General features: G+C 38.8%; 1 protein-coding gene across 2 annotated transcripts in view; it reads left to right on the forward strand.

The window, feature by feature from the left end:
• The window catches only part of LOC124168477 (DNA-directed RNA polymerases I, II, and III subunit RPABC3), a 595,544-nt gene that overhangs the window by 22,766 nt on the left and 552,147 nt on the right, over nt 1-20,631 (forward strand). Inside the window, exon 1 of one of the 2 annotated variants that reach the window (XM_046546754.1) lies at nt 8,324-8,347. The exons of the other annotated variant lie outside the window; for it this stretch is intronic. Coding sequence (XP_046402710.1) covers nt 8,344-8,347 — 4 coding nt within the window. The 5' untranslated portion in view covers nt 8,324-8,343. Of the gene's footprint in view, nt 1-8,323; nt 8,348-20,631 lie in introns of those variants that run through there. 2 annotated transcript variants of the gene reach the window in all.

A 20,631-nucleotide genomic window follows, 5' to 3' on the forward strand; every position in this document is an offset into this window, starting at 1 on the left:
AATCAGATTTTGCCTGTCTCGATATCAATTCCCAGGCTGTTTCGTCTATTGAATTCGTCATCTTATGATTTGATGTCATTTAAAGCGCAGTGGCATGGTAAGCCATTTACTGCCCGTTTCAGCCTTTCTCTCCATGCCAAGGTCACATTATTTTCGGGTTATTGTGTCGCTGGTTACCTTTCAGTTGCTCACGGTCGGTGATCATGCAGAACTGACTGGCTGTCTACTCACGCAACCACCTGAATCCACCTTTTTCCGCCTTTCATAATCTCTTGATAACATTGGCCCTCATTACTTCTGGCCATTAATCAATTCTCGTTTAAAAAAAACAATTCACAATCATCGCTACACAATGGTGTTGTTTGCGCATTTACTAGTTCGGTTCTATCATACTATGAAATTTAATAAATAGAAATCGATCAACTCAGTTTAATTCCAGAAATCGTTGCTTGTTTTCTCATTATTGTTATTTGTCGGATAAAAGTTTGAAAAAAATGACTTATTTGCCAATAAAACATTAAATGAAGCCGGTTAATTGGGAGTAAATATTCTATCACTCCCACACACCTAATTCCGTTTATTATTACCTGTTGACTTAACTTGTCAGTATCGATGATCACCGAGATTTTTTGTATTTAATTTCAGATATTTTCCTATAACATTGCTCTGTCACTCTGAAATAGCAATGGTTAATTTGCTGTATTTAAAGTATATTTTCTGAATAATTTCATTTTTCCTTGTTAATGGTGGTTGTAAAAAATCCTTTGGTCGAAGGAAATGCCTTTGATATAGCTAACTAAAATGAGTTTACTTCGATTGGGTTCAAATCTAAATACATAGTGAGAAGGTTTTTTGTTTAAATCAATTCTCATGATTGCTACATTAAGTCGTTGGGTTTTTTAACTGCCTCCATTAAACTATCAGCTTGTCATGCCTTAAGTCTTAATTTTTTGGCACAGAAAATCCTGTTATAATAATTCTTAGTTGAAAGTTACTTAAAGTATCATTTATGGAATGTTTTTGGAAATGTTTATAAATTATGGTTCAGTTGTCATTATTTTTGCTGTAAAATGAACATGCCTAGCAATGTATTTTCTCTCTTGTATTGGTGGATATAATTTATGCATGCCTGCAAAATATCTGTTTGTAGACTAAATAATTTTTTTCTTGTTCAGGTAAGTTCGGCTTCGGCGATTCGTATTGTAGATTCCTGGATCGGTGAGTGTGGAAATAAAACTTGGCGTTACTTATCGTGAGCCGGTCCAGACGGACTAAAATCTGTCTTTCGATACTGTTTTGTCAGTAGTTTAAACTGAAAGGCCGAAACCAGCACCCAAACAGAAATTAATTAGCTGAAAATATGTTTGTGTCAGCAGATAGCGTATCCTGGTACTTGATGGATCTTAGCGGTGAAGAACATAAGCGTTTTTAACCCTATGTATGATACGTACTCCCCTTTTTTTTACGAATTTTCGTCTGGAGCACAATAGGGTGGTTTCCTATTATTTTTTTATTGCCTAAATCGAAAGATTATTACTCCTGGAGTACGTATTTCACGATTTTAGATTTTTAAATGACGATATCTATTTTTCGCGATTAAATGAAAAGTGAAAATTTTCTAGCGCGCGAAAACGCGACGCGTAAGTATGAATGTCGGGAAATCTCTCCGTGTGACGTATTTCTGGTTCCCGCCACCGCCTTGTGAGGTGACCTTGAGGCGAGTTGAGCGCTGATAAGACGCAGGCTGCTAGCGGGTAGCTGAGTACCCTGCTGGCTGGTAGCGCTTGGCTTAAATAAGGATTATTAATACCTTATGAAATGAAGAAAACTGTCCGACCTTAGCCAGTTTTAATAAGTGATTATTAAGACATGTTTCCCTGAGCTCTGCGCCTCATGCATGCATAGGTGACCTCAGACGACGTACAACTCCTATCTTCTCGTATAGAAACTAGGTCCCTGTGACGTCACGTGGAGTGGCATCGCATGGGCGCCAATCTGGCCCTTTTCAAATGAGGATAAAAATGGACCATTGCCATTCGTCTAAACCGGTATTTCTAAAACGAAATAATTTGTATATTATGAATACAGTAATGGTGGGTAACGAATCGCAATCAATGCCTTTCGGTTTCTTTGATGAAGGAAACTACCCTATTAGCATATTCACAAGTATTCGACTAATCTTAGCTCAGACCAAACATAAATCATAAAATTGATCGTTACGAACTTCCGACTGTATTTTGTGACTGTCTAACTATGTATGTATATCGGTGTCTTCATTGCTACTGGCTGTAGTCGAGAGGAGGTTGATTTCTGCTCGGCTAATAGCCACTCGTTGACATTCGCCGCTTTAAGGCGCTTCCACTGAGAAGAGATGGACATTTCATTTTCACACAAGATGATAAAACAATGTATTGAAAACAGTCGTGAGAGTATCAGGGGAATACAGCCAGTTGCTTTTAAGTTATTTCTGTGGTATGATACTACGAGTTTAATCTTGACACAGCTCTATATGTAAGTTATCTCAGATTATGCTGTAGTGAGATATACGTGAGTCTTCTGCCATAGTATGCTGCAATAGCCATGTGTCCATAGGCATCTTAGTTCAGCGTGTTCACCAATTATTTTAAATAAGAGCTGGCGCACGCTACTTATTTTCTGCCCATTTGTCTCCCTGGAGAATATTTCATTAGTTCTGTCTGAAATGATTTCCGTGGCCTTGAAAGAATAGTATTTCGTTCACCGTGGCATTTTCTCTTGCGGATAATTATCGCTTAATTAGCTCATTCTTTTCCCGAGATATTGATCCCAGCTATGTCAGAAGACTAATTGCAGAAATCTCTGAACCAAGCAGCGCTAACAAATAGGTTCGTTCACTTAAATGTGACTTATCTTGTTAATGATTGCTCAGCTGGCGGCACTTATTCTCATCTCGATTTCATGTCATTGCGAATCCTATGGAAAAAAATGCTATTTTTTTCAACGTTGAGTTCAGTGTTTCTTGTAATATCATGAGGTCAGCCAAGAAGTAATCCACATTTTGATGCCACAAAATCCTATTCTAAAACCAAAATATTTTTTTATATCGCCGTCCTGGATAAATATTCCATTTTTATTGGCTATACGATTGAAAACTCGTTTCATACATCGCAATTTGTTTTAATATGGCAGCCTGGTAATATTCTCTCTCGTTTTCTATATGTTTATATTGACACTTTCACTTTTCCGTTTAAGGTACTTCGTCGACTTTTTCAGCTATGTGAATGCGGGAGTATTGTTTTGCACCTGAACCTATTATATTTTTCAGGGCAGTAATATTATCTATATTTGTCAATACGTGCATCTGAAAAGAATTCATAATAATAATTCATAGATCATAATGTGCGCCTGAAGATGATGATAATTCATCGAAACCCAGGTCGCGCTATGTAAAAAGAAGTGGTATAAGTAATATCGAAGAAAACTTAATCATATGAAACTTATTCCAGAATTTAGCAAACATTTATGTTAGGAATTTGTCTCACTTATGTTTAGCAGGTAATTTTACCGAATAAAAATGTTTTGGTACGTTTCTTAATCCATTATGCTTTAAAATGCATAAATAGAACTAATCGATAAACAATCAGTATATGCTAAGTATTATTATATCAGTTTCATAGTAAGTACTTCCGGCAAAATTTCTAATCCTAGTTGTAAGGCTCACCGCTATACAGAATGCCTACGCCATTGTTGCGCCGAATTCACATTATATTTTAAGAAAATCCAAATCCACTATTTTTTTACATTCGTTGTAAAGTAGTATTTTATATTAAAGATGTGATGGCGTTTATTTTGTAAAGTTTATAGTGAAAGCGTTACAGCTATAGAAAATTAAGTTCCCATTTCCCTTTGATGTGAGGAATTTTCAACAACCCCGTTGTAAGAAGTCTTTTCCTCAAATTTCCGCGGTACTGGTGCGTACCCTTTTGAGTAATATATCGGGCTACGAAAAATAGCATCGAAACAGGCCAGTGTATTGACTTAAAATTTATCGATTTACATCGATATCGACCGATATAGATGTCTGCCTCGGTGGTAGCGAGGTGAAGTCCTTGCCTGCCGCACAAAGGTTGCCGGTTCGAGTCCCGCCTGGGTAGGTGGCCCCTATCCAGAGTATGGATATTTGTGTGCGTTTGATTGTTAAGTTAAAAAAAACCTATTTAAAGCGGAAAGGATTCTCGGGTTATCCACCGAGTAATTGGCTCCATGTCTCCCGACGTTACCAAGAACGACTTGTTCTTTATCCTTAAGGCATCTTCTGAATCAGAATTTCAGAATATCCCCCGAGGATGAAGAGCAAGACGTTCTTCGAAAAATCGGAAGACATGGAGCCAATCACCCGGTGGAAAACCTGAGAATCCTATCTGCACTTGTTCCGCCGGGAGAATCTAAGACCTTGAAATCCCATGTAATGGTGCTGCTTTTGCTGGTACAGGAATAATGATAAATATACTTGTATACCGATGCGTAACTGCAAATACCTGCCACATCCCTCGAGAGCCGTTGCTGTAGTTCAGGAATGACTGAACTTTTGGAGCGAGTTTTTGACTGAGTGTGGTGGATGGAGGCGAATGGATCATGGGAGTGACCAGCGTAACGGAAGGGGCGTGGTGTGCTTGGCTGAACGAGCACGGAAGCCTCTTATTAAATTTTGGGATATTTATCATGAAACGAAGTTATTTTTATCTCAATGTCAAAATTATGCTTTGATGTTTGTGGAAAAAAAGAACACAACTCTTCTCTTAAACAGATTGGAGATGTTCATAGTTAATGAGGCATACTAAGGAGAGGCTACAAGTTTTTTTTAAATAAAATATTCAGTCTTTTCTATTATCAATTAATTAGGCACGTTGGAAAAGAGACTGGAAGTTTATTCTTGAAAGATTCATCCTTTTACTGTTGCTGTTCAATGAGGACTTTGGAAAAGAGACTGAATGGCTATATTAAAAGATTCAGACTATTCTGTTTTATAACAGAAATTTTACCGGAAAATGGTTGGTTAAATAGAATACTTTTTACTGATCTCCATTCCCACGATGAATTATCTTTTTCGCTTTTTCATCATACTCTGCTTAATTCAATCCGTGCATCCTTATAACTTTTGCTTCTTTTAACTTTTGGACGCATATTGCAATGCATGCGTGTAGGGAATTGCATATTTGAATATTGGTAACCTTACTGTAATTCATGCTTAGTTATCCTTATACTGTATTTTATATGTAATTTTTAGTTCGCCCATTTCATCTTCGGCATACTTTTGCATCATCAGGGTTTCAACGCTCCTTTTCCTTGTAACTTAACGTTCTAGTACTCCATTTCTAATTCAGAATATTTATGGTTTTGAATTACTTATCGCCATTTCTAGGTGGTATTTTTAATGTCTTTGATATTCACAATGCAAAGTTACAGTGAATGTTTGATAAGAATGCGGAGCATAGTTTGAACTTGTAGTTTTAGTCGGATAATGGTGATATTAAACTATAAAATTGACATTCTGCATTTAATAGGATGGCTTGGCGATTACTGTGCCTGATCGGCAGTCGAATCGAGTCAAGAAAAAGCCAGTTGATTATCTTGGCTAGGACGAAAGAGAGGCGAAGTCGTTAAATAATGAAGTGCTTGATTCGTGACCGAAGGGCCTCGCGTTCAAATCCCGGAGAGAAGCCTTTTCCTCGCAACGTTGACTTAATATGTGTAAACCTTTCGGTGACTGGCTAATTATTATTGATCATCCGCGAACCTCACTGATTTAAACATCAACCCTCTTCCTGTATTTGTAAAACTAACTTTTAAAATGCACTTGCATTAGTGAACACCTCCCCTAAACTGAACAGATAACAAATAAAAATACTGTAGAAATGCATACTCTGCTATAAAAATACATGTGTAAATTAATTGGAACAAGAGCGCGTCCTTACACCGTACGCTGAGACTGATATGCTTGTCTTGGATTTGTTATAGGAATCGTATTTCTAGGTCCATGCTGCACAAGGAAAGTCGATAGCTTTGGAATTTTTCGCATTTTTATCTTTTCCAATTTTCCCAAACTTTTATCATTAGATAAAATAATGGGGTTAATTACACTCCTCTAACTCATCACATGCTTCTCGCACCATTTCCTCTGCATACACGTTTAAAATAAAAAGAGATAATGGACAGTTGTTGATTAGATGTACAGTTTTTTCTCGACTTTAGGACTCCTTCAAGTCTTCTGAATTGCTCGTTGTTTAAGTGGAGTGATTGGAATGTAGGTTTGGTATGGAGCGTATAAGGTGTGGATTCTTTTTCGAAATGTGGGAATTAACAATAATTCGTAGCGCCATATACCGTGCTACGTAGTGCTCTCCTACTCTCTGTGGTGATCTCTTATATTGGCGGATACAGGGGGGTTGTCACAGGGCTCATGACCCCTCCGCCAAATGTTATCAAGCATTTTTGATTTTTATAAGCTTAATAGCTTTTGTATCCTTAAGTGTCTACAAATGTTTAATTTCATCTGTTTTAAAGAATTAAAACGAAAATTTTGGCTTCAAAATGCGTAATAAATGGGTATTTTAAAAACTTAACACGGAAGGCCCCTCTCTCCAGGGGGTTATTTCATACTCCTCGGACCCAGGTCATGACCCCACCCCCCAAATTTGATTTTGACTCCGCCCCTGATCTCCTACTACGTTCCTTTATCAATTCCCCCTTCTCTAACTCATCCCACGCCTCCCGCACCATTTCCTCTATGTTAACACGTGTAGAATGAAAGCAGATAGTGAGGAGTTATTAATTAAATGCGCAGTTGTTTCTCAACTCAAGTACTCCCTCAAGTCTCCTGAATAGCACGTTGTTTGAAAGTCTAGTTGATAGGAATGGAGGTTTCGGATAGAGCGTGTAAGGAACCATGGGAATTGGGAAGGATGAGTGGTTGAGGGAATGGGAGGGGAAGAGTTTATGTGTGGTGGGGAACAGTTGGTTGGATCGGAGGAGACGGCGGTTGTGCTCCCGGGAAGGGAGTGGGGGAAGGCCGGGGCAGAAGGGGGTATCGCCGTGGTCGCACACGTTTTGGCAGCGGGCCACTTCACCCGCGAGGTCCGCACGAGGCAGGCGGGAGAGAGAGAGAGGGATGTGCCCCGGTTGAAGAGAAGGGAGGAAACCGCAGTGAAGAGAGGGGTTGGGACGTTTTTGATCGCGAATAATCTGCCCATCGCTGAGGATGTGTTTTGTGGCACCAGTCTCGCTCTCGGATCGGTCAGCAAGAAGTTATCCTCCTTGTCCATTATCGCCGAGGGACCGAAATATGTCAAGGATTTTGTTTTGGAACTCATCAACCTCCCTTTCTCCCCTCACCTAGTTTACACCTAGGCTTGTTCCATGGTTCGATATGTCGGAATTAACGTCGATGTTTTGATGGTGACTTTCGATGTCGTCTGAAGGCATTTGATAAATTTAATGCGTTTTTCGTTAATCAACATGGACAGGTGATTGTCAATGGTATACTAATTAAAGAATATCAAACGATCATTACCGATGGTCTTTAAGATTGACTTGGTTTCCCGAATTGTAATGGTCAGCCAGTAGTTTTTGGTTATTCGATTTCTGATGATTAAATGACTATTGATGGCTATTCGAACTTCGTGGAAATTTGAATTTCGATGGCCACTCGATTGTTATCAATGCCCGTGGGAAATCAACCGCTATCGAATTATGACTATGGAGCAACATCGGCACTTCATGGTAATATAAAGTAGATTACCATAATTTATAATCGATTATCAATGGCAACCGTTGAAAATCAACTATTTGGTAGCGAATCAACAAGAATGTCGTTCAACATCGCTCGTTATTACATTATAAAGAAAAGAGTAGTAATTTTTTTAGTTATCGAGTCTCGATGGGCTGAATGGAGCATGGAACAAGCCTTCCTCCACCCAATATCATTTACCACTGATAACCAATCTCCTCTCCTAGTTCTGGTGACAACGTCTTGTGACCGTGTGAGCAGCGAACCGCATTGTTCTGGATTTTATTGTGCAGGGGGATGAAACACCATCCCTCCCTGTAATGTGCTCATTTCATTCAAACCCCCTCTCTTCCGACTCCCCGCTTCTGGGCCAGCCACGTGGACAGGTCGAGTTTACCCCCTCTCTCCGGTTCTCCACGTGGAGTGCGCGAGTGGGGGTCGAACTGGAGGACTCTGCATGGAGGGGTGACGGCGAGGCAGGAGTGGGGTTCTGCTGACCTTATTCCAGCGTGTCCGCCTACCCCCTTCTCTTCCCACGGCTGGATTGCGCGCAAGGGCCTGTCTACTATGATTTTTTAATGGGTATGTCGGTACATTTGTTCATCGCATGTTGCCATTTCATTTATTTATTTGTTTATTGCCACACCGCCGAAAACATCGCTCTTTAGCCGTTACATCGAGGATTTCTTAACATTTAACAATGGAACGTACAGGAACATCCATGCCGTTAATAGGGGCGGGACCCAAGAATCTACCCAGGCGGGTCCTCGAATCCACGACCTTCGGTTTTGGTAGGCGAGGATTGCACCGCCACCACCGTGGCAATATCTCACCTCTTATTGTGGTTTTGCCACTTTTTGGATGTGGACTCGACGGAAGTTTGCCGTGGTGGTCGCGGGATAAGTCTTCGTCTTTTGATCCCGGGGCCGCATGTTCGGGTCCCGCCTAAGTTGGTATCATCTTAAAGGACATGAGTGTTTGTAAATTTCTGATGGTCCGTTCCATGGAAAACCTAGGCTAGGCCGTATAGAATTCCTCGGACAAAACGGACTAGGGAATGAATTGCCTAATTAAAAAAGTCGTGACGTCTGTGTAATTTATTAGACGGTTTGGTGGATCCATACTGTGGGCTTTCATTTTTGTTTGTTAGTTTTTTATAATTTTCATCATCATTTAAAATTGATTAATTTTCATCATCATCTCGTGCAATCAGCAATCCAAAGATTGGTTTGACGTAGCTGTCCGCTCATTTCGCATCTCATCTAATTTTTTAAAAATTTGATCTATTCTTCTATTTCACCTCTGCTATTACCTGTTGCTTATATCAAATCCAAGGCCTATCTTTGTCGTTCTTCTCCCATACCTTTCTTTTGTCGGTTGTTTTCATCAGATTGTCGTCTCTTATAATGTTACCGTTTTCTGCTCAAGGTGTACAAAATACTTCCTTTCCCCATTGTGTTTCTTAAGACTTCTACATTAAAATTTGACAGAATTTTTTGATCAAAACAGAAACGTTTTACACATTAAAAAGTGCTATATTAGACAAAATTATTTATTTTTTTCTTGAAACAGAGTGATTAGAAAGGGAAGACTCAAACTTTTCATTGAGTGTAAATTCCATAGATTTTTTTATAGGTTAATGAAATACTTGTTCCGTTGCTGCTTCAGGAAATTCGTCAAGGCCACCATTATTATCGTGAAAATAAATAGGGTTAAATTTCAAAGCGAATTCCCAATCGGGTTCATGTGCTGATGATTTAAAATTTACATCGTTTTCTTTGTCATTAGTGAAAAATTAATATGAAACTTCACTGTTTTTTTTTAAGGTTTGTGGTCTTGAAATTATGTCTCAAATATTGAATTCGTAAAAAACACGGTTCGTTATATAATACGTTTTATCAACTATGATGGAGAATATCCGTTTTTGAACAGTTTCATTGCACAGAGGTTAGATTGGCGTGCTTATGTGTCTTGTTTAGCATTGGCTCGTTCTTATGAATTAATGACAAATGTCAATTTATTCGCCTAATGGAAAAGTTTATTTACAGTCTTCTTTGTACATGTTGGAATATTCTTGACTTAAGTTCAGTACTGTTGCTTTGTTGTGACGATTAAAATATGTGGGCGCCACTATTACAGGGCATCAAGGCCGTTTTGAACGAGGTAATTGACCGAAAAATTTGGGAAAGCCCCATTTAGTGAAGTCACGGTTGAAATGTAATCTTCTTCGGACGAATGCAAACAGGTTTTCTCGGTACTAAAGAGCTAACATTTTTTTATCATTCAATCTGTGGACCTATTTTGTTTAAAGGTCGTGGCCTTAACAGTGGCAATGTTTTTTTTCTTTTGTAAAATCATTGTGGTACCTAATAGAGTGAAATGTGGTTACATTTAATAGCGAGGCTATGGTATTGTATTTGGATATTGCTGAATTTAATTTGAAAACTATGCCCCAAGGATCGATTCCAAATCTTCTCTGGGTAAGAGAGCTGTAACTCTTTGTATCAAATCAAACGCGAATTCGCGGAGATATATTCTGCTTTACAGTAAGAACGACTTTTTTACTTTAGAAATTTGAGTGAGACCATGGAAGGAAGTTTCCCAAATATTTTAATTCAACGTTACACGATTGCTTAAGGCACATTTATAAGGTAATTGCCGCATCTTATGCCTCTCAGAGTTTTTTCTACTGTATTTTGGTTGATAATGTTAAGTAAAAAACGTTCTTTAAAAAGAAGACACTATGTGATAGTATATTCACATTCTATGTGGTGTCATCTTTTATTTTCATTAAAACAAAATCTTAGTACATTTGTTGGCTCGTATGGAAATCAATGTGATGATTTATTGGTGAGCTTTTAAAGAAATGAATTGAATATCCTAATAAAAAGTCTGGTAAATGCAATTTTACTAATTTATAAAAAATACTGTTAAAGAATCTCGGAGAAAAAGTGCAAATCTGTTGAAGGGAAATGCCTATCCACCCGACCTTGAATTATTGAAAGCAATCATTGAATCAATATTGGAAACATGGCTTGTCATTAACTTGGACTTTAATGAGCTAAGTTGCCTCACTCCTTATCACGTAGTTGCGTGCTGTTCTGTCTGGCGTAAGTATACCCTTCCTTCGTGATCTTCCCTATCCCTTACATTCGCCCCGGAAGGGACTTCAATTAGTAACTCTAAACACTGGTTTAGTTCCAAAGTGGAGTGTAACTTCGGTGACGAGAGGCAATCACTTTTCCTTTCCGGCGGCGCGATCCTTGCAGGACGCTTCTGGAATATTCCTCAAATTTAGTAAGATGATTTCGACTTCCAGGGTGTTTCCGTATCTCTCACTCTTATGAATGAGCAATAACTTAAGGTGAGGGATTGATAATTTTTTAGAGGGAGCTATCAATGTACAGTTAGTTTTACCTACAAGGGTATCATATGAAAATGATGTGGTTTCGGTAATTCATGGGAAGATACCAGATCTCACATCTTGCGATTTTTTCTTGCTCGGGCTCATCGAAATCGTTGTTATTAGGCAAATAATTTCTCGATCTAAACCACTTAATGAACAGGATTAATGAAGCAGTCGCAGTCACTAACCGAGTAATGTTGAGTATCGTTTGGACATGTGTATGCACTTTGAATTTTATTTATTATGTGAAAAAAGTTGCTGGAGACGAGGTATTCAAAACATAAAAAAAATCATAAACTCTAAGTTATTATGTTTGTATTTAAACCATGTTCAAAACCGTACCATTCTTTTATGATAACCCTGCATTTTAAATGAGAATACTACATGACATTTTGTTTTCAACTCAATGCAAATGAAAGCGTATTAATGGGACATCATAGCATATCGCGGCCATGCCCTCGCGCATGCGTCATCATGATATGGAGAGTTGGCTTTTCGGCCTGAGAGCGGCTTTTCCTTTTTTATTTTCTACCAACCCCTCCCTCGTCATTTCGCAAGCTTTCTCCTTAGATAGATTAATCCAGTGTAATGCTATAATACTCGTATATTTTGTTTTCGTTTTTGGCTGTTTTCCGTGCCATGGGTTGTTAACACCTCATGTTCGCTCTCTAATCTCTATCGTTTTTTTTTTAATCTTAAAAACTTGCAAGCCTGAATAATACGGTCATTTTTTTCCGTCCCTCAGAATTATAGCTCCAGCGATGGATTTTCATGGACCAAATGAGTGATCTTTCAACCCATCATTTTCTCAATCACACGGTCATATCCACCCTCTCTTTTTCCATCGCTTATTCCGTCACTTTCCGTATTTACAACTGTTATTCTGTTAAAAGCTAAGCGTGGCGTTCCAATCGCTGTTAGCGGCCGTGCGTTGTACCTGCGATGGTTTCAGCGACGGAAAAAGGGACGTGCCGATTGGTGGAGTAAGGGATTTGCATTCTTCGAGCTATCGCGGAAACTTAAACGGTCAATTTTCCGCCATCATTGAAGGGATCGCGGGAGCTGTCCCTCGAAAGGGTAGGAAAAAAATATTCAGATTTTAGACCAATAGACTGCGGATCTTCATTTCGGGGGTCGTGGCCCCAATGCCTATCCAAATCTACGACCATTGGAGGTGTCCCTCGAAAAGCTAGGAAATAATGATTCAGGCTTTAGGGCCAGTTTCACCAACGAGGATAATTGAATTAACTCGGATAATATTCTCAAAAACCGAGATATTACAACAATCGTGTTTCACCAGATGCATTAACTCGGTTTTGGGCTGTTATCTCGGTTTATACTTTTACTGACGATATTCCGCAGTTCAAAGCTTATTATCCGAGTTAATCTGAGGGCAGATGGCATGGCGCGCATGCAGCTTCATCAGCTCTCGGAAAATACGAATGACAGCGATGAAGAATATCGACATTCTATTCGGAGACCACGTTCATTATGGATAAATGAGCGTGCAGATTATTTTAATATATATGGTGAAGTACATTTATTTACTCATCCCAAAATGGCATATGAAACTGCAAAGGCAGTTCTCGCTCTCATTGAAGAAGACGAATTTTACTAACAAGGGGAAGTGGAGGTTTCCAATGCCGTATATTTTATAGCATTCGGAATGGCGAACACATCTATAAACTGGTGGTGATTCTAATGAATGGGCCTTTGTTTGGCTGTAATTAATTAATTTTCATGCGGTACTTTTAACAAGCCTTATTCAATAATGGTTTATAATGCTAAAATAGCGCAATATCACATATCTTGGGTAGTTGGTGTAGTGGTATCGTCGTCGACTCTCACCCCGGGGACCAGGGTTCGATCCTTCGCCGTGGCAACTTTTGCATAGCTTTTTTTTCGTCTTCGTTTTGATCATACGGCGACAAGTATATGAATAATTTTAATTGTAGCAAGCATAGACATGAGGAAAATTTTTTATCATCATAATGGGGTACGTGATCTCCCCTTGTCAAAGAAATTTCACGTTTCTTTCTTTTAAACTTGAGCTTTCCCATGCCTATGCTCCCCTTGAGCCAATATTTCCGACAATTCTTGCCAAAATATGTTCGTATTCATAAATGTCATAAGCCTTTCTTTGAATTTTCTTACATATATGTACAAAAACCTTTTATCTCTGTCCTCTTCCTGAATTAATACCTATGTAACAGCATCGTTATCTTCGAAATCGCAATTTTACCAATGTGAGACGTAATTAATTATTGTAGCACAAAATAACCAAGAACTGTGTTTGTTTAAATGTGGGAGTCTCGGTAAATTAAAAATTTTCATTTTTAAATAACGATGCATTAAACAAAGGTGCTTACAAGTTTTTTTACCGCAATATTCTCGCATTCCTTGCTCTTGCTAAACGCGGTTCCCCTATTTGTTTTTTATTTATTTTTTACTACCCGTGCGTGGTATTTCGTAAGGCAAATTAATAAATCCTTACACGAAAACTTAATATTTGAGCTTTTCGAACTCTCATTGTCTATATTAATACTGTTGCTGTTCATTTTATCACTCTGTACTTGATTGTACACTTACCGGCTTATTAAAGCTGATTCCATGTCATACGGTTGCTTACCGTCATTTGTTTTTCCCACGTCAGAGTTATGAAAAACGTACAAGCCAAATCATTTATTCTGATTATCTCGGTTTTTGAAAACTAGGATAAAACGTCGTTGGTGAAACACGGCCCTCACATTTCTGAGATAATGATTTTAACCGAGTTTTTGAAAACTGAGATAATAGAGAATATTATCCGTGTTGGTGAAACTGGGCCTTAGACTACTAATAGACTACGATACTCCATTACGTCCTGGACCAAATGCCTAATAAAATCTTTGACCTTGTTTTATATTCGTAATTTTACAGTCATTCGCTATCTCCTTAGTGAGGGTTGGGATAGCACTATAGGCCGTTTTACACGGGGCACGTACTTGCGCAATCTGACGTGTGCAAGAAGGCGCAGTCAAAATTGCGTCGTGTAAAGCAGTGAATTGCTAGAACACATGCGAGAATGCGTGGGCGTGAGATGGCGAAATAGCCCCTGTTCTAATTTAGTTCATGCATTCGCGCAATCCACGCCTTTTTAAGGCCGTTTTACACAGTACACGGAATTGCGCAATCTGACGTACGTGCGAAGGCGCAATCAAAATTGCGTCGTGTAAAGCGGTGAATTGCTAGAACACGTGCGAGAATGCGTGGATGCGAGACGGCAAAATAGCCCCTCTTCTAATTTCGTTCATGCATTGGCGCAATTCCACGCCATTTTAAAAATTAATGCAGCTCTAACCTGCGCAATTCCCTGCCCCGTGTAAAACGGCCTTTAGAAATTAATGCAGTTCTAACCTAAGCAATTCCGTGCCCCTCGTAAAACGGCCTTTACCGTGTGTCATCTGCCAACTTGGTCACTGGTGAATTTTGGTTGCCGAGATCAAACAATGGGGTGTCCGGCATTGATTGTGACTCTGCGGTGGTCGATGTCACGCTCAGCGTATTTCCTCCTTCCCCTCCGCGCCCAGCGTGTTCCGCTGCAGCAACTCCTCCGCTTTCGTTTCCTTTGTTTGGCCAAGTGGCCTTGGAGAGTTGGCTTTTCGGCCTGAGAGCGGCCCTTTTTCCTTTTTTTATTTTCAACCAACCCGCTCCTCGTCATTTCGCAAGCTTTCTCCTTAGATGGATTAATTCAGTGTAATGCTGTACTACTCGTACGTGTTGTTTTCGTTTTTGGCTGTTTTCTCAGGCATAGGTTATTTACACCTCATGTTCGTTCTTTAATCTCATTCGTTTTTTTTATCTTAAAAACTTGGTAAGTTATTTTTCATACATTTATATATTGATTGTAATTTTTCGATTCGACAAACTATTGAATTCACAGAACAGTTTACGGTGTTAGGACGGAAAAGATGTTATCGATAACAGACACTTTGTTACTTCCACAAAATATTTATTAAAAATTCTATTTCATGACCGGTTTCGGCTGTTACACCATTATCAAATACAGAAAATGTGAAATTTATATTTATGTATAAATTCTGTATTTTATGTATTTGATAATGGCATAACAGCCGAAATCGGTCGTAAAATAGAAATGTTTAGAAATATTTTGTGGAAGTAACTAAGTGTCTTTTATTTATGATACGGAGCCTTTCCACCACGTACAAGCTTCAAGTCTCGATTTAAGAAAATTAGCCACCTTTGGCTATAAAATTAGAACCTATATCATGAAGAGCCACTTGCGTTTCTATTTTTATAGCCCTCTTTGAATTTGTTTTTAGTTTTGAAGCTTAGGAAGCACGAATTCCAGTGTTTTCATTTACCGTTTACGTATGGCTAATTTTCCCTCTCAAGAATTCGACTACTTTAATTTTTCAATGCTATTCAGTCATTGTTATTTTGTACTCTTCTTCTATGAATTATTTCTTTTAACTTAAAAATTTATTTTTCTTATCGTGCCTCTTTTCTTCCGAAGTATGAACTATGTGCATTTTAATCTATAGTGACTAAATTATACATTAGAATTACATACAAATCATCATTGCAAAAATTATTCGGCGGAAACTAATACTTTTTCGTTCGACAAAATATCTCTCATATTATATCGTTTCAGTCGGACCTAGAAATTTATTGCCTTTACTTCCTTGATGCTGTTAAATGTCAAAATGGGCATCTTCCTATGCGGCTTCACTACTCCTAAATAATTATAAAATCCTGTGTTATATTGTGAACTAAAAAGGTCTTGAGAAATTCGGAAGGAACCGTTATGGCGTGCAGAGCAGCAAAAAACACGAATTACAAAAAGGATATCTTTCTCCATTTCCTTTAGAGGTATAGTCTTAAAAGAAAATAAACGTGATGACCGTGATAGCGTAACATACAAGCACGACTGAAGGATAAGAGCACGTGGAAGACGTTGAAATTGGAACCCATTTAGATTTTATAGAGCAATTAATTCGTATTTTTTTATTATTTCTCGTAAGCGCTTCTCTCCATGCGCGTGGAGCCGGTCCAGTCAAGATGTGACGCAACGAAAACATTTGCCGTACGATCGGCCGGCACGTGGAGAGTTCATTCAAGAACATTAAAAAAAACAACTCTCCCGGCAATGCAGATGCGTCAATGAGGGACCCCATTAAGTTACCGTATACAGTATTTGCCTCCGCGGCAGGAATTACATTCCCACGACCACTTGCAGCACATCCCCTAAGGAGGACGCTAAATTAGGTTACTCCACGGGATACTACAAACGCAAGACCCATGCTGTGACGCGAGTTACTGGAATAAAGCTAATGAATTGTGCAGTGTGTCAACTGAATGCGACAAATCTTATTCGTCTGTTGATTTTCGTACCCATTTCTAAATATTCACACATCAGTACGAGAGTCTAAAGTGAAATATCTCAACACCTCTTACTAAAACACAGCAATAAATATTGACACCAGCCTGAAAAATGACGTATATTTCATTTAACCGGCTAGTGCGATACATGGCAACTAGGGTGCCTCGTTTTGCCACTTTTTTTTAGGAGTGAATCGTAATATTTGGCAAAAGTTGCGTACCCGGGTGGGTATTACAGATATGATTTTTTTTTCAAAGTCGGTTCGCTATTTTGTCTTGAAATTTCGAAATTTTTAACGTAAAACGTTAAAAATGGAAATAATTTTAATTTGGTTTTAGCAATTACTCGTTTTTTCCAGTAGGGTATAACATTGGTCTTTCTTTGATACTTTAGGCCAAATATGTCAGCTCTCTTTCTTTTAATTATCGAGAAAATGACCTTTTATTGTACTCCCGAAAGCAGTTTTGTGGCTATTGGCCACTTACATATTAAGGGAGGCGTCGGGGGCACCAGCCGTAAAACTGTGCGAAAATGCAGGAAATAATAGGTACGAGTTGGGTGATTTTTGAATGCATTAGTTGTCATAGATTTGACCATTATTTAGGTAGCTTTTTTTCGGCCCCTCGTGGAAATCCTTATTGGCTTGGCATGGAAGGCCGATCTGTGAAAGATCTTGTTCTTCAAATGCGATGCATTAGGCTCACTTATTCGCGGTCGATTTCGGAGTTTACTCTTCACGGAAATGCTGGCGCAGTTGACCCCTCTGGTGGCAATGGAGCCTTGCGGCCCCTCCGCACGTGTTTGTCCTACTTCGATTGCGAATGAAGGGAGTGCTCAAATTCATTCCACCGGTACCGATAGCCCTGTGGGATTTGATTACCCGTAGAAATTTATTTAGACAAGTGTACCTAAAATACAACCATAAATTATTAATTTGTCTAGTTTCACTCTGAAATAGGCTTGGGGCGTGGTTGCCCGATTTTTCACGAAATCGTTAACGTTTATTCAGTATTTTTTCACCAAAACTTTTACAAAAAAAATGTGTATTAAAGATGCCCGAAGTCCTGTTATAAAGGTTTATTGGACGTATCATAGTGTTTATATATTGCATTATATTTAATTTTAAATATGTGCGATTTATGAAAAACTGTGGGAGATAGGATGTTTTGAGTTTCATTTTCGTAATATGGAGGTCGAAATAAATGGAACACATCTAATTTTTTTGGAAAGAAGTTCTTGTGAAGTTTGAATTTGAATTTTTCTGGTGATTGTTAATGGAATTATATTGGTTAAGGTAGGTTAGGGTGACAGCATTTTGCTGCTAGTCCCCCTTGTCCAAATTGAAATTTCCTCTTCAATTCCCAGAAAAGGTTAATTTCGTACATTCTATCGATAAATTCTATTACCTTACCCGCTCACTAAACTAACATTCCTACCCCTCGCCCAGCTCTAAACGTCACCTCCTCGTCTGGTACTCACTCCGTCCAATCCATTTAATCGATCGGTGACCGTAGACCCAATTATTTGTTCAAATTTCATCCGTATATAGGAAGGCATTTACATCTTATATTTTTGGGGCTAGGTATGAAATTTTTTCTGTTTGCAATAACCGCATTGGTGAGAGAACACGGAATTGCGATTTTAGTCGATGCGTATGCAAATGACTTTTTCATCTTCCTAAATTTTTTATTTCTCTCATCTGGACGTGACTGCCCCATTTACGGTTCTTAAGGCCTGTTTATTAGCTCGTCGAAGGTATTGTCTAAATGCAGGAACACGAAAATAAACGCCAAAATGCACCGTATACCCCCCCCAGCTTGTGCGAATGCATGAAAAAAATAAAACCTTTTATAATTTGATTTATGTATTGGTACATGCTCCGTTCCGGTTCACCAAAAACGTTCATGCAATCAGACATTAATTAGAATTTTTTAATGTGACGTGTAAACAGGTATTTTGAGTAATTAGGTTAGCGTGATGGGTTGGTAGGTGGATTTGCACGGTGCGTTGATGCTGGGATACTGACCGAAGGATCAAGGGATTAGATCGCGGGTGTATTCTTCGGATAACCTTCACTGTGGGAAAGGACCTATGAATTGCTTGTGAACTTTAGGATTATCTTTTATAAGAGACAACTAGCAAATTTAAATATTTTTCCTTATGTGATATATTTCCTGTCATGAATTTTTGGATTTTTAAAATCAGAATATTTCGCTTATAGTGTTAGGAAAAAAAATTGCCGGGCTTATTCATGTTAAAACCGCGAGTAAATTGCAAAGTAGATACAGATAACGAGATGTACGAATAATGTTCATCCAAAAATTCCATCTCTTCATTCTTTTCTCTATGGAAAGTTCAGAGGCTGGAGTATGGTTTTCGGGAGTTATCGTGCAGATACCGTAATCGGAATGGCATTCGCTGTTTTAGGACCAATAGCGCTCGCTCGTGTTCTTTCACGGGAGCTCAAGGTCCCGAAGACTCATCATTAATTATCCATGTCGAACCCATCCGCCATTGTTAGTTAGTGACCTCTGAGGTTTCAAACTTTTTCAGGTATTCCAGAGAGAGAGGAAGAAGTTCGTCAGCGACTTTTTTAAGAATAGAAATGGGTAAAAGCCCAAACCACGTGCATATAGGTATTTGAACCTATTGTTTATGATTTACTGTAGGGTGAACAAGGGCTGCAGCTAGGAAAATTTGCAATTTGTAACTTCACTATAGTTTTTCTAAATTTTTTTTCATAACGGAGCAGATGCAGGCGAGAACCCCCCGCAGCCCAATACCCTTTTGGCGGCTCGCCGTATATTATGTTGATGTAGAGTCAGTGTGATGTTGCGAAATGATTTTCGCCTTTGAAATCGTTTTCTTACCGAGGTAAATTTAGCGATCGCAAGCCTTCAAGCATGTTATTACTTCAAATTGTTTGCGACATACCCAGGCATTCATGACGGCATTGTGTGTGTTCAGATCGGACGTTATTTTTCTTCAAAATTGTATTAATTTTTTTCGATCTTTTCCAAAGTAATTTGGTGTGTTCACTTTCGTCGTCAACATTTGGAAAGGGGAATTTTTTATGAGCCCACTTCACTGAGTATCAGACACTCAAAACACTCAAGAACTCCATTGCGTCAGTTAACTGGACTAAAATCTCTCCGATCGTTAACTAAGCTTTTTTTTCACCCGTTCAGCGTGAGATTTAGTCGAGAGAACTGATTATCCACGCATCCACGTTTATTTAGTATGAAAGAACCCTTATTTAATTCAGATGGAATGAAACCTATTAATTTCTTTATGGCTGTGGATTTAATTGAAAAAAAAAATTCTCCCCGGTATTCATAGTAGACGCAGTAGGTTAGGAGGTACGGCCTGTTGATATATTATGTATTTCCCATCATCATCAGCAGCAATCAAAGGATTAGGAGACTGAAATGACGCATGTATCCACTTGAGTCTCCTCTAAGATCATCTTTTAGCCCTTAATTTATTCCACTCTTTGCATCCTTCATCACCTTCTCCATATATCTAACCCGAGGTCTCCTTTGTCCTTCTTCCATTGCACTTATCCTTTGGCGATTGTTTTCGCGAGACCATCTTGTCTGACGACATGGTGGATTAAGCTGTCCCATATCCTTCTCATGATTTTCAAAAGACGTCATTTTCCTCCCTCTCTATTATGACTGCTAGGTTACTCGCACGATCTACCCATTCTTTTTTATTTATTATTATATTCTATTTACCTGTCATTCCTCTGTTTCGCCGTATTTCGAACGCTATCATCCTAGACTTCCCTGCTACTGTTATCGTCCATGCCTCACTACCATGTATGAAAATGTTCTTGGAAATATTATATTTGATTAAAGCATTTTGCTGAATCCAGTTTCGTGTCTATTTGCCAAATTTATCTGATGCTATATCTTTAGTAGGGGTGAGTACCGCCGGGACCGTTTACGAGTCCGCGATACTTTGTCGCCATGACCTAGCGGAAAAAAAGGTGTACTATACTGGGTGGAGAAAAATTTTCCCACGAAAGTATAACCCCTGGATAGTTGATGCCATTCGAGGGTGGGCAGAGTATAA

This window comes from Ischnura elegans, chromosome 11, assembly GCF_921293095.1.
Source record: "Ischnura elegans chromosome 11, ioIscEleg1.1, whole genome shotgun sequence".
Lineage (NCBI taxonomy): Eukaryota > Metazoa > Arthropoda > Insecta > Odonata > Coenagrionidae > Ischnura > Ischnura elegans.